The following is a 15,937-nucleotide window of genomic DNA, read 5'->3' as shown; positions in this document are numbered from 1 at the left end:
ACCGTTAAATGCACTGATGAGATTCTTCTATCTCAACAACGTTATATGCATGCTATTTTGAAACGAGCTGGTATGACAGATTGCAAACTTCTATCCACTCTCATACTTGTTTCGGAATCTCTTCCTACTTCTACAGATTTATATGATGATACTACACAGTACAGGAGCCTGGCTGAAGCTCTGCAGTATCTTACTATATCACCATACCATATTTATCCTTTGTAGTTAATCAACTTTGCCAACATATGCACTGCACGCACCTATAGTCACACATTAGGAACAAGTCAAGCGTGTGTTGAAGTATCTTAGAAGGACTCTCTTATGGTTTACGCATCCAAAAATCAGAGTCAGAGACTCAGAGTCCAGAGAATTGCATGCCTTCTCTGACTCAGACTGGATTGACTGTCCTGAGGATACTAGTGGTTATGCTGTAGAGTCCTAATAATAACGATACGTTATTCCTTTCAAAACAATAATGATACGTTATGTTATATCATCAAAATAATAATAATAATAATAATTTAATTTATTATAGTGGCATATTCAAATGGAGAACTGGTATCCTAAGATAACGCGTGGGAATATGTCTAATTGAATTATTATATACTTTGAAATGTCTAAGTCCTCACTGCTGATCTGCTACACGCGTTTTCAAAGCTCTTTAAATGAATCTTTAGTTCATAGCTCCAAAGGCAAGCTGCTAGAAAATCCAGACAGATAGTATACTCAGATTTCGATCGAGTATGGCATCATCTTCATCATATGCTCGCATGACGTATGATGTTTTCTTGAGTTTTAGGGGTGAGACACGAGGATCATTTTCCGATCATCTCTATGCAGATTTAAGGCGGGCTGGAGTTAACACCTTTCGGGATGATGAATCGATATGGAGAGGTGAGGATATTTCTTTTGAGCTGTCTAGGGCCATAGAGGAGTCGAGGATATCCATCATCGTATTCTCCAAAGACTATGCTGGATCCCGATGGTGTCTAGATAAGCTTGTGAAGATCATGGAATGTAAACAAAAGTTGAATCAGATTATTTTTCCCATATTCTACAATGTTGATCCTTCTGAGGTTCGCAAACAAACAAGCACTTTTGGTGATGCATTGACTCTACACCGACAACGATTTGGAGATCAAAAAGTTAATGGGTGGAAAGATGCACTCACTGCAGCTGCTAACTTGTCCGGATGGGATTTGCAAACCATGTCAAATGGGTAATCCTAACTCTTTTGATTTCCTTTTATTTGTTGATATTGCCTGACACACCTACTCATATAGTAAACATATTTATAGCAATTTTGTAAAGAAAATTTTAAAAATAATTGAAAGAGAAAAATCTGCATCTATTCTAACTTTAATTAATTTTTAAAAGTAGTAATGGTTGACTCATTTTTTTTGTCTAAAATTATTGGTAAAAATATAAATTTCAATCCAGTCAAACGAAAAGAATCCAAGACCAAGATAAAGTGAGAATACAAGTTCGAGTCAATGTATGAAATGACATTCTAATGCGGATCAAAGATAACTTATCTTTTAAAAGGCTATATAAAGATTTCTAGCCAACAACAAAAGAAATGCATTCAATTCCCTATCTTATGTACCGAGAGCTGAGAAGTATCGAAATTGTGCTCATAGTGAATTCAGGATTTTTCTCAATACGAGAAGTGCATAGCAGATTAGGTAGTGTTCTAAACTACCACACGATCCTCACAAATTTTTAGTATTCATTTTTATTGATTATAAAAAAAATATTAAATTTTTTGAAGTTATAGTAATTGACGAATTGTATTTGTTGGTAACAATATTTAATTAATGTAAAATGTTTAAAAATCTCTTATAGTCAATTTTGTCTGCAAAATATAATTTACTAGGTTCTTAACATAATCTGTATTTGAAAATCTAATTTTATGTTCAATTTTAATTTGTACCCATGGATCTAATCTGTATTGAATTTTTGATATACAGTTCAATATTTAAAGATGGAAATTTCTTCCACACTAATTCAATTATTAGCTCAACCGGCCTTCTAGTTGAAATATCCTTCAATTTGGTATTAGAACCAACCCATGTAAAAGGTTTATTTAAAAATAAAGAGTTAATTTCATTTTTTGTCCTAGATTTATAGGTGGCAGACCATTTTTAGTCATTTTTATTAGAACATCCACATTTGGTTCTAGTATTATTGTGGCATGACCATTTTTGGTCCTCCGTCAACAAAATTATTGAAATTTCATTAAATACAAAGACATTTCGATCACTTTTATACAAAGTGAGTTGATCACGTTATATTTTTATGTTTATTTAAAAGAAATCGTAATTGAAGATCAAAATAGCTTTGTATTTAATGGTATTAAAACTATTTTGTTGATAGAGTACCAAAAATGGTCATCCCACAATAATACTAGGACCAAATGTGGATGTTCTAATAGAAAAGGACTAAAAGTTGACTGACACCTATAAATCTAGGACAAAAAATGAAAGTAACTCAAAAGTAAATTATGGTCCAATTGTTGCTAATTCAACTATCAACTTAACTTTTTAGCCAAGAAAGAACACATTTTAAAATTATTATTGCGATGGATTATTAATTGGTCGTAGTCTTCGATTTAATTGGTAGAATAGTGTTTTAATTAATGTCAGCTGTCGTGTTTTCAATTTGGTTTTTTAACTGTGTTTTTTGCCTCTTTTTTTTTTTTTTTTGTTTTTTGTTTTTAAAATCAATATATAGACAGATTAAACCAATAAATTTAAATCTAATTAGGTATGAGTCAAAGTTCATTGAGGTTATTACTGAAGAAGTGCTACGGGTGTTGAATTTTATGCCCATGAATGTTGCAAAGCATCCTGTTGCAATTGATTCTCTTGTTGGAGATGTACTTCATTTATTACAAATGCAAACAAATGATGGTGTTCGGATGATGGGAATTTTTGGCATGGGCGGAGTCGGGAAATCAACCCTTGTTAAAGCCATATATAATCAATTGATCATGAGTTTTCAAGGGTTTGAAGGTAGTTGCTTTGTTGCAAATATTAGGCAAGAAGTTTCGAATAAGGGACACAATGGTCTAGTTGGTTTACAAGAGAAACTTCTTCGCAAAACACTCGAGCGAAAGAATTTTGAAATTGGTAATGTTGATGAAGGAATAAGTTTGATCAAAGCAAGGTTGCAATCCAAAAGGGTTCTTATTGTTCTTGATGACATAGACCACATAAGTCAATTAGAATCATTGGCAGGTCAACGAAATTGGTTTGGTTCAGGTAGTACAATTATAATAACAACTAGAGATGTTCACTTGTTGAGTGAGCTTGGAACACAAGAGAAGTACAAGGTTAAAACATTAAGCATTGATGATTCTATGCAACTCTTAAGTTGGCATGCTTTTGGTGTTCCTATAGCATTACAAGAGTATACTAAACTATCCAAAACGATAGCAAGTTATACTGGGGGACTTCCATTAGCACTTACCATTATAGGCTCTCATTTGCGTAGAAGATCGGTGCAAGAGTGGATGGAAGATATTGAGAAATTAAGAAGGAATCCTCATGACGATATTCAAACAATTCTTGAAATAAGCTATGATGCACTTGATGGTGATACTAAAAACATCTTTCTTGATATTGCTTGTTTTTTTGTTGGGCATGACAAAAAAGACACTTCTATGATATTGGAAGCTTGTGGTTTTCACGCTGAAAGTGGAATCAGATGTTTAATAGAAAGATGTTTGTTAACAATAGATGGAGATAGAGAATTTAAAAAGCTTGAGATGCATGATTTAGTACGGGATATGGGAAGAGAAATTGTTCAAAAGGAATCTCCAAGAAATCCTGGCAAACGAAGTAGGTTGGTGGACCCAAATGTTGTTTTTGATGTTCTACAAGGTAAAACATTTTCTTTGTACTTGAGTTATTAATCTAGTTCATTTGCTTGTAATACTTAGTTTTATTAAAAATATGAAAGATTTTAGAGTATCTAACATATTGCTACATCAAACACTTGTTTAGGGTACAAAAGCAATTGAAGGGATGATCGTAAACTCTAACGTGTTAAAGAATGTGCCTTTGAGTACGGAAGTATTCATAAGGATGGTAAATTTGCGAATACTCATATTAGATGGTGTGCTTCTTAGAGGATCTTTTAAATATTTGTCCAATGAGCTTAGGCTTTTAAGGTTGAATAATTGCCATTTGAGTCTCATACAATCGGATTTTCATTGTGCGAAACTTGTTGAGTTAGACTTGAGATATAGCAATATCGAAGAATTTCAACCTAATATGCAGGTTAGTATGTGTAATGCTTCTTTTAACATTGCATATTTTCTAATAATTTTGACTAAAAAATAGATCGAAATACACTAAAACCTCTCTATTTTATTTTAATAGCATTTTGTATGCTTGAGGATGTTAAGGCTCGATTATTGTGAACAACTTAAGAGTACACCAGACTTTACTGGGGCACAAAGTCTTCAGGAAATATCCTTCGGAGGTTGTTCAAATCTGGCGAATGTTCACCCATCAATTGGAAGTTTGGAGAGGCTTGTTAAATTATATTTTTGGAAATGCAAGAAATTGAAGGTGCTTCCAAGTAGCATTTGCAAGTTAAAATCTCTTGAGGTGTTACATTTATCTGGTTGCAAGAATCTGAGGGAACTTCCGATTGACATTGAAAAATTAGAGCAACTAAGAAGATTAAATGCTCAAGTTACTGCTATTTCACATTTACCCTTTTCTTCGGGTTGCTTGAGAAATCTCGAGTCCTTGGACTTGGGATACCCTGTGGGTTCAGTAGCTGTTGATTTTTTTCCATCTTCAGCTGCGAATTTATGCTCATTGGAAAGTCTGAGGTTGAGTTTCAATACATCCCGACAAGTAAATCTTCCAATTTCTCTTAGGAGTTTGACCTCGTTGACAGATTTAGAGTTATCAGGAATTTGGTTTGAAAGCAAATCGTTGGACCTTTGTTATCTCTCCAATTTGAGAAACCTCTACCTCCACGATTTGCAAAATCTTAGAGCACTTTTAAAACTTCCACCTAGTTTGGAGAGTCTCAATGCATATGATTGTGAGTCATTAGAAAAAATAGCAGATATATCAAACTTGAGAAGACTTGAAAACTTGGGTATTGTGGACTGCAAAAGTTTTGTTGAACTTTCAGGCTTAGAAAGTCTTGAATCCTTACGATCACTTAAGATAGGACATCACAAATCTTTGACGATCCCTTATAACTATTTGCATGAATGCTTACAAATTGCTCTTGGAAGTTTCACCACTTTGAAATATTTAGATTTATCCGGGAAAAGTTGTTATAATCTTCAAAGCTTACCCTTCAACCTTTCTCATCTTTCTAATTTGAGAGATCTCATATTGGATGATTGGCAAAATCTAAGAGCATTGCTACAACTTCCTCTTAGTTTGAAGTCACTCTTTGCAAAAAATTGTGTGTCATTGGAAAAAATACAAAACTTGAAAAGCCTTAAAATGTTATGTATTCCCAATTGCAAAAGTTTGGTTGAGCTTCCAAGATTGGAGAGTCTTGAATCTTTAAGATGTGTTGAGATAACAAATTGCAGTGGTTTGAGGATTCCTTCGATTGAAAATTGGTTCCAAGTTAGTTAAGTTAATTCCTCTCTCTCATCTTTGTCCGATTTGGTTAATAATAATAATAATAATAATAATAATAATAATAATAATAATAATAATGATGATGTAGGCACATTCAGAAGGTAATACTGTCCAGATTTCGCTTATGGTGGTTGGAGGTTTTGTGTATTGCAGAATTCCGAGAATTTTGGGGGATACAAAAACCTTTCAAATCAGAAACACTAGTGGTTTTGATGGTAATGATGAGGAGCTTTTTGGAGTTGGTGTTAGTGTGAGAAGCAAAAGCAGTGGTGCTTGGATTGTAAAGGAACCTCCGAAATATATTAGGTTTGATTATGAGGTAACTGAATTTGAGGTGGGACCAATTAGGGGGATTGGAGAAGTATTGGAGGAGTATGCTCATATCCATCCACCTCTGCAGAAGAAGAAGAAGAAGAAGATGCTGCTGCTTTGTTTATTTGAAATACAAAGAAACTCAGATGGAGAAGTGCGTTTCTTTCCATCCCCAAGAGGCTTCGTAGAAATTAATGATTCTTCAACAAGTAGTGGTGTAGGTGTAGGTGTAGGTGTAGGTGTAGGTGTAGAAGAAGAAGAGCAGAAGAATTATGGTTGGAGCAGCATTATTGGGGAGTTTCTCCTAAAGTGTTTTTGTTGGGATAGATGAAGGAAGATAGTACATACGGTTCAAGGTTAGTTAGTTAGTTATGTTCAACTTAATTTATCTGTATCACTGCACTTTATCTTTGATAGATTACATGATTTAATTTGGTGTGTTTATATTATATTATATTATTATTATAGTAGCTAGCTAGCTTAGGTAGTAATAATACTTAAAATAAATATTAACTGTATGTTATATTAATTCCTTAATGTAATGTAGGCATGCTCTGAAGATGATATATATATAGTTTCTAGATTTTGCATGCTGCTTCAACTGGGCGGGCTTGAATACTGCAATTTTCCAATACCTTTAATTTGGGGTATGTATGTATGTATGTAATGGAACCTCAGCTTGGATCGTTATATATATTATTATAACATCATTATTATATTATATTATGTTATATTGTTTTGCAGATGATATATATTAATTAATGTGTGTGTTTGAAATACATATAAAGAAGGCCAAGTGCGTTTCTTTCTATCCACTGCACAAGGGAATTGAATGGATTCCGGCCTGCATCTTCACCAACCATAAATTAGAGGCCATCCCAGGTGTTAATAAAAACATGATTTTTATAGTATTTTATGTTGTTTTTATATATGCATGCTTAAAATTAATTAATATAGTGATCATGTTCAAAACATACGTACAGCTTTTAATTTATTGTATTTTATTTGCTTTGTTTGTGTGGATATGTAGGTACAAACAGAAGAAGAAGCTGAAGCAGAAGAAGCTTTTGGATGAAATGGCTGCTATATATCGTTCAAGGGATTGGAGCCGTAGTTGCTGTTTCTTCAGCCAATTCTTTTTACTCAAAGAAACACTACTGCATCTTTACTCGCAGATCTTTCTCAGGTTTGGAGTTGTTTCCGATCAGTCGTTATATTATAGACCGTGGTGCATGTGCATCGCGGTCAAAAACGGCGCCGTTTCTTTAAGTGAAGAAACGGCCCGCCGTTAGAGTTAACGGAGTCCGCTTGTTTGGTGTATTAAACACCAACTGACACTATAATATATCTAAACCGACACTGCAGTTATATCAAAATGATACTGTAGTTATAGTGAAATTAAACTGTAGTGTATATAAAATGAAACTGAATAACATTTCAAATATTTGAGTGTATATTGTACAATGAAGCTGTAATTATATCAAAATAATCATGTAGTTGTGTTTTAATGAAACTATAGTGTATATAAAATAAAATTAAATAACATTTACACATATTTGAGTCTATAAATATCAAATGAAACTATAGTTATATTGAAATGAAACTGTAGTTGTGTTGAACTGAAACTGCAATGTATACAAAATGACACTGAATAACAGAGTTACTTTTTGCAAAAGGGTGCGAAACGGCGGAAACTAACACTGTTTATTTTCATTTAAAAAAAAAAAGACGCGCGGTGCATAATATAATTTGCCGTTTCCGATCTCAATTCGTTCTCTTTCCATGAATTAACATGTCTGGTAGATCCAGGGGCATGGTTAGGCTGGGCCCTTGCCCAAGGCCCATGCTTAAAGGGGGCCCATTCTCCCCTCTCCGGCAAATTATATCGCGCACCGCGGTGCATAATCGATTATGCATCGCGCATCAAAACGATATTTTATTTAATGAAAAGAAACGTCATTTGTTTTACGTCGTTCCGCGCCATTCCACAAAAAGTAACTCTGTTATTCAATTTCATTTTGTATACACTGTAGTTTCATTTCGATATACCTACAGTTTCATTTCAATATAACTACAGTTTCATTCGATATTATAACACCCAAATATGTGAAAATGTTATTTAATTTTATTTTATATACACCATAGTTTCATTAAAACACAACTACATGATCATTTCGATATAACTACAATTTCATTACTCAATATACACTAAAAAATGTGAAATGATATTCAGTTTCATTTTATATATACACTGTAGTTTCATTTCAACTCACCGAAAGTTTCATTTCAATTCAATTGCAGTTTGAGTTGATAATATAAAAATTGCGGTGGTGGATGGTTATGATGCTGCAGTCCCTGTTTATAATGGAGTTGATTTTTCCGGTGATTGGGGGCGGTGCGATCCCCTCCATAGCTCATATTACTCTGAGGAACAGAGTATCGTAATGCTGCTGCTGATTTGTGGTGTACTGTACTTGTGATCAAACAGGTTTTGGTGGCATGAACTAAACTCAGCATGCTCCAAGTAAGCATCCACAACCTCTACTCAAAGTTAAACTCTTGGGTTTTCGTAATGGGAGTTTAGATGGACTTGGTGGCCATACATTTTGGTTCCCACTTTGCTGATACAGTTCCAATATTACTAATCAACTACTGTATTACTGCATCCGAGAATGATGAGGAAGGGAAGTTGGGGAGTATAGTATAGCTTACAGGTTCTTAATTTTTGAATTTGTGTCCTTCATATTTTGTTATCAGTTTCATCAACCATCCTTCTTTATGATTTGAAATGCTTGGTGTTTTTCAGGAACTTGAATTGAGAGTTTCTTTCTTGGGAAGGTGCCAACAGGGATTATTGTGATCAGATCTTGCGGAACTACAAAAAGTTCCATTGTAAGGCCCATGGGAAGCTGAGTATATTTTGAAGTCTCAGCAATGATTGGATCGCACAAGTAGTTTGGAGAATGGAGTAGGAGAACACACAACAGAAGATAGATAGAGGGGGAAGAAAGTGAAGTTGTGATCGGACTACCGAGGGGGTGTTGAAGCTGTGAAGAAAGTGAAGAAGGAAAGTGGCGATTGAGGGTGTTAGCTCTTAGGTGTGTTTATGCAACTGTTGTTGTTTAGTAAAAGCGTTTGGATGTTTTTAAATTTCAAATTTGATAATTTTTCTGAAAATTTCCTATTAGTAAACGCCCAGAGATAACATCATAAAATTCTTAACATAATTCTTAGCATTAATAATGTCTAATTAAATTATTACCTAAAATATTATTTTGAATTTGATAATCACTAAATTTGGAGCATATGATACTTGTAACATTAGTAAATGCATCTTTGTAATACTTTTTCATTTCAAAAGTAGGCAAGTGTCCCTGGCTTATTTTTATATGTACAATTCACAATTGTGTATTATACATACCAATAATTCAAAGAAAAAAAATTATATTTTTAGTCCAGTGACTATTGATGTTTTGTTAATTAATTTCAATACTCGATTTTAAAAATTAACAATTTAGTTTCGTAACTTACAATTTTTAACACATTTGGTCATCCCGACCAAGTCACTGGACAAATGTTGCCGGAAAAATATAAAGCATTTTTAATTATTTATTCATAGGGGTAAATTGGTCATTACAAGTCTCTTCTTCTCCCTTCACCCGGTGCCCGGAGTTTGTGCATTTGTAGAGTTGATTCTTCTGCCTCGCCTTCCCTTTCCATGCCTTCTCCGTCGCTCACGATCTGTAGGCGTCCATTATATTTCTACTCTCAAAAGTCAGAACCATCAAAAGAGTATTCATCTTTCGATCAATTTCCAGTTGCCGGAGTGAAATGCCCCATCCGTTCTGCAAAAATAATCATACATTCTCTACCATTTCTGATCCCAATCTCTCTTCTCTCAAACTCAACTTCCTCTGTCAGGAACTGTTGCCAGAACACATCGTTCCCCCCGATGACGAGCACGAAAATGAAGAAGCAGATTAACAAGAAAATAGTGATCAATTATCGATCAGTTGCGATGGATGATTATGATTCGTATGAAATGAAGAAAATGAACACGGCAAATATGCAGGCCATATATTAATACTAGCAGCAAATTATATCGTGCACCGCGGTGCATAATCGATTATGCACCGCGCGTCAGACACTATAGTGTGTCTAAACCGACACTATCAATTCAACGTCGTTTTATTTAATGAATAGAAACAGAATCTTCGCAAAAAATAACTTTGTTCTTCAGTTTCATTTTGTATACACTACAGTTTTAGTTTAACACAACTACAGTTTTGTTTCGGTATAACTACAGTTTCATTCAATATTTATACACTCAAATATATGAAAATGTTATTTAATTTTATTTTATATAAACTATAATTTCATTAAAACACAACTACATGATCATTTGAATATAATTACAGCTTCATTGTACAATATACACTCAAATATGTGAAATGTTATTCAATTTCATTTTATATATACTGTAGTTTCATTTCACTACAACTACAGTATCATTTTGATATAACTGTAGTTTTATTTGATAATATAAAAATAATACGTGAGTCAGTGTCGATTTAAACACACTGTAATGTCTGACGCGCGATGCATAATCGATTATGCATCGCGGTGCACGATATAACGACCCAATACCAGCGGGGTACGCCCATTGCGCGTAATGCAAGGCCCAACATTAATGTATAAACTTAGAAGAAAATCAGAGGATCAAAGAAGAAGTCAGTGCGGAAGGAAACAATATATTCTGGAAGCAACGGTGTTCAATCGTTATGCCATGGAACCGTGTTCACCATCCATGGTGAACACGGTCCCAACGGTGTTAGTGCACTGTTACCTTTTTTTTTTTTTTTTTTTTTTTTTTCTTAATTAATCGAGTGACTTTTCTTCTTCATTTTCACATTTCGCGGTTTCACTTTAATTTGAGGTAAGCAATGATTTCGGACATCCATAAATTATGAATCCATGCCTGCACATTCACTTTGGAACCATGCCTACACATATCTGTCCGAAACCATGGCTGCTCCTCTGTAGCGCAAGCTTCTTCAACATTCATAAATTATGAATTTTCTGTTATGAGATTATGAATTTACTGAAAATTCATAATTTAATAAATGTTTTTCTTTTATGAGATTATGAATTTTCTGTTATGAGATTATGAATTTACAGTACATTCATAATCTCATAACAGAAAATTCATAATCTGACCGGCCAAACGCACGCCGTTAACACCACATTAGCGATTTTTTTTTTTTAATGTAAAAACGGCGCCGTTTGGACCCGTGTTTACCATTCATGGTGAACACGTGTCCAGGGCATAATTTGCCAACGGTGTTTGAGTAGAAACTAAAGTTGTATCACGTTGGACTTTGAATTGGTAAAGTGAGAAGTATTTTTTTTATTATTATTATTATCATTGTATTATTGATAATATTGATACTATTTATTTATACTATAAATATTATTATTATTATTATTATTATTATTATTATTATTATTATTATTATTATTATTATTATTATTATTATTATTATTATTATTATTATTATTATTATTATTATTATCGTAAACTAGTCCTGGGTCAGCGGCCTTTTTCGGGTGACAGGATAATGGCGATGGCACCCGACCCTGATCATCAAAAGGTACTTGACCCGACGCCCCGTGGAAACCCAACGGACAGAAGTCCAACGGGCAGAATACCAACGGGTAGCTCTACTACCATTTATTGCTATCATTGAATCCACCATTGAAGTCACCATTGATGGAAGAGAATTAAAGGCCTCAGCTCCTCATTCATGTCCCACCACGTTACCGTTAGGGCTTAGTATAAATAGAAGCTCCCCTCAGCTTGAAGGGACACATTCTGATTCTTGTACTGAAACACTTGGCAATACAACTATTGTTACTCACTTACATAAAATAATATTATCCGGTAACATATTCACCGTCATTGGTGCTTTCATTGAGAGCCTGAGTCCAACACTCAAGCAGGCGACGACACACAACTCATTCCCTCTTTCAACAGCAACCTTGAAAGAATGGTGTCCCGCAGCTCCCACGGTTCCCGCAACATGAACAACGGCAATGCCTCAGGTGACCTCCGGGACCAACTCACCAACAATCGTGGAGGGGACCTCGAGAACAGCTCAACAACGGGAGGCCCGGGGACCTTCGAGACTAACTCAACAATGGAGGAAAAAACCAAGCCGTGAACCTCCAGGCGACCGCCGAGGCCATTCAGCAAGCAGCGACGGCGCTGAATCAAGTGGCGGTGGGACTGCAAGGCCAAGCGGCCCCGCCGCGACCTCAGGAAATAGAGGTAGAATCCCCGCAGAGGGTAGATGCCCAGCAAGACGCAACCCGTGCAGCGAGGGACGCAGGGCGTCATACCAGGACAGGGGGTCCAGGAGAGGGCACCCAAAGAAGTGGACCGGCCAGACGGCAACCAAGACCCTCTCGCTCTGCCCTCGAACGATTGGGACACAGGGCGCCCGCGCGGCAAAGGCTAGGATCACGGGCCGAGGGGTCCTCTACCAGAGGCCCTCATCGGAACGAAAATAGAGAAGCAGAGAGATCACCCACGGAGAGGATGGGCGAGTCTCGTGAGTCGGCCCCGCGCCGGCACGGTGGTGAGTCGGCCCTGCGTCGACACTCGGATGAGCGGCGTCTCGATGAGCTGGCTCCGCGTCGACACTCGGCGGACGAGCAACGCGCTAACGAGCGGGTTCCATGCCGATGAACCAGCTCCGCGTCGACACTCGGACGGACGGCACGTCGATGCGCCTGCTCCACAGCGACACGGGGGCGAGCGACACGTCGATGAGCTGGCTCCACGCCGACACATGGATGAGCGGCAGCCGGCCCCGTGCCAGCACCCTGACGAATCGGCCTTGGTCGAGAGGCTGCAAAGGAGAATCGAGGAGTTAGCAAGGAGGGTGGAGGCACGGGAGCAGTCGCCGGAAACTGAGGTACGGATGGCAGCACCATTCTCCCCAAGTATAATGGACGTACCTTTACCGAGGGACTTTAGGTTTCCCGCCATCAAGGCGTACACAGGGGCCACTGACCCGCTTGTCTACATGACGAGATACAAGGCGGCTATGGTCGTGATCAGGGCAGGGGACGCCGTCATGTGCCGAGCATTCTTGTCCACCCTGGATGGAGCGGCCCTAGATTGGTTCAATACCATCCCAGACGGGTCGATCCAAAACTTTGGGGAGTTGTCCAAGAGCTTCCTGACATACATCTTGACAGCATACAGCGTAAGAAACCCTTCTCTCACCTCTGCGTAGTAAAGCAAGATAGAGGCGTGAGCCTCAAAGGCTTCCTGAACAAATGGAAAAAGGAAGTCAATAATGTCTACGACTTCGACTCCAAAGCGGCGATCCCGATATTTATCCATGCCTTAAGATCGGGGTATTTCCACAAGCAGCTGAACGCCCGCCACCCCCGCTCTTACGAGGATCTGATGAGGACGGCCAGCCGCTATGCCGAAGCAGAGGATGTCGACAAAAAGAATAAGGACGAAGAAGATGGTAGGAAAGGTGGGAAGCCTGGGAAAGCTGGTCCGCCCAGCCAGGCATCACGCTCAAACCACGCGACCGCAAGGAAAGGCCGAGACCACGAACGACCTCACCTGGTCCCCTTGCATAATTTAACCCCTCTTACCTATCACGTCAGTGTTATTCTAAAGCAGGCTGAGGAGATGGGAATAGTGGAGTTCCCGCCAAAGTGCATGAAGGTCTCCCCGAAAGGAGACCAAACAAACTACTGCAGATTTTATAGGCAACCCAGGCACGATACGGATGAATGTAACGTGCTGAAGAGGCAAATAGAAGAGCTCATCCAGCAGGGCTACTTCCGACATTTCGTCAAGCGATCCAAGCAGCAGCAACAGCCACAACACAATCCACCAAAAAATGTCTAGAGGAAAGATGATGGCGCCGAACCGTCCACCTCGAACGCCAAAAAAAGAGAACACGACCAAATATCTGAGCAGGATGATAGTGAAAAAGAAACGGAGGTGGCGCCCAGGCGACAAAAGAAGCACACAATACACTTTATCTATGGTGGACCCGCGGGGGGCGACACACAGGCAGAGAGGAAGAAGTGGAGCCGACAGTTGTACGTAGGAAAAGTGGTGAGTCTTCCCAAAGGAAAGAAGCAGAGGCGGGAGGCCATCACTTTCTCTGACGATGATCTCCCCGAGGGCCCCCTACCCCATCGCGACGCACTAGTGATTAAGATGGACATCAATGATATGATCGTGCACCGCATCCTGGTCGACACAGGAAGCACGGTCAACGTAATGTACTACGACGCCTTCACTAAGTTAGGGCTACCTAGGAGCCAGCTCAAAGAGGTACGAACCCCACTCTCTGGATTTACTGGAGATTCGGTGGAGACACAAGGGTCGGTGGTCCTACTAGTGGAGATAGGCACGAGCCCCAACATTCGCAAACTGGACATGGAATTCATCGTGGTAAGACTCACTTGTGCGCACAACATCATATTGGGGAGGCCGGCCCTGGAGGACCTCAAGGCCATAGTGTCGGTGGAACACTTATGTATGAAGTTCCCTACTCCGAATAGAATAGGGGTCGCCAAAGGAGACCAGCGAGCAGCGAGCAGTTGTTACGTAAAAGCATGCAAGAAGATTGGCAGTAAGGACCTACAAGTCCACACGATCGCGGAGAAAAGTTTTAAAGAGGAAGAGGCCTGGCCCCGCGCTATAACACCCCGTGTTACGGCCTTCAATCCCGGATTAATTATTTAATTAATCCCGTTAATAATAATTAAATATGATTTAATTCGGTTAGGTTTCCCTTTAATTAATTAATGGGGTCCACCATGAACCATGGACCCTTGCCTAAATGAGAGTCTTAGGCCTATTAGGAATAAAGGAAGTAGGCCTTTTACTATTCAGATTATGATTAGGATTCTCTTTAATTAATTAATATTGTCCACTATGGACCATGGACCCTAATCCCTAAAACAAGTCCTTAGTCCTATAAGGAATAGAATTAGTAAACCCATACCATTCAGGCCCTAATTAGGAGTCTTAAATATATAAATAGGGATATAGAAGGCACCTAGATCTTTCACCACAATAATCCTCACCACACAAGAAGTTCCAAGAATCCCCTTAGGAGAAATCAAGAAAGAAGAAAACTTAAAGAAAGACCCTTCATAGCCAAGGAATTAATTAAGGCTAAGAGGTAACCCATGTCTCAACAAAACCTATTTTCATAGCTATGATTCCCCTCTTAGGATTTCCCCATATTATTGTGTATTGATTATTTGTGATATTATTATTGATGATTGGCGGGATGATTCCATGGGTGATTTTGATGAGGAGAGGTTCTTGATAATTATGGTGTTCTTGATAATTATATGACGTTCTTGATAATTATATGGTGTTCTCGACGTTCTTAATGATTATATGAGGTTCTTGATAGTTATATGATATTCCTACCGAATCTTGATTTTGGAAGGTGAATTGTGTTCTTGTTGATTTAAAAATGATTAGAACCCTAGGTTATATCGTGGAATTCGTATGGTATTATTCTTGGTATATTGGGTGGGAATTCGCATGATTGGGTGTTGATTATGTTTAGAAAAGCATGATAGGTTATGTGCCGTATGTTTCTTGATTCTGATCCATTAGTTGTCTACGTGTGCTATCAATTGCGTTTGAAAGTGTCTAAGCATGGTTTCGGGTTCCACAAAGGTTCCCGGGGCATTTTTGGTGAAAAAGAGTCAGTGGGGGGGGGGGGGGGGTAGGTGGGGGTACGGGACCCGCCACCTACCCGCGGCCTAGTCGGACAACGCCGGCAGCTGCCCGCCGGGCACCCACTGCCCGGAATAGTAAAACGCCGGCGGGCAGCCGGCGGGTGACCCCTCACCCACCGGTTACCCGCTGGTTTGTACCCCACTTCGGGATCCCGGCTTCCCTGTTTGATGTTCCCCCGACCCCCGTGGTGTCCCAACGG

The 15,937-nt window shown here is 38.4% G+C and overlaps 1 protein-coding gene across 4 annotated transcripts in view; it reads left to right on the top strand.

The window, feature by feature from the left end:
- LOC109146704 (TMV resistance protein N-like) overlaps positions 1 to 15,937 on the top strand; it is a 129,424-nt gene that overhangs the window by 63,651 nt on the left and 49,836 nt on the right. Inside the window, exon 1 of one of the 4 annotated variants that reach the window (XM_019294355.1) lies at positions 687 to 1,219. The exons of the other annotated variants lie outside the window; for them this stretch is intronic. Coding sequence (XP_019149900.1) covers positions 744 to 1,219 — 476 coding nt within the window. The 5' untranslated portion in view covers positions 687 to 743. Of the gene's footprint in view, positions 1 to 686; positions 1,220 to 15,937 lie in introns of those variants that run through there. 4 annotated transcript variants of the gene reach the window in all.

The sequence above is a fragment of the Ipomoea nil genome, unplaced genomic scaffold (assembly GCF_001879475.1).
Source record: "Ipomoea nil cultivar Tokyo-kokei standard unplaced genomic scaffold, Asagao_1.1 scaffold1936, whole genome shotgun sequence".
Lineage (NCBI taxonomy): Eukaryota > Viridiplantae > Streptophyta > Magnoliopsida > Solanales > Convolvulaceae > Ipomoea > Ipomoea nil.
This window is presented reverse-complemented; position numbering and strand designations above follow the sequence as displayed.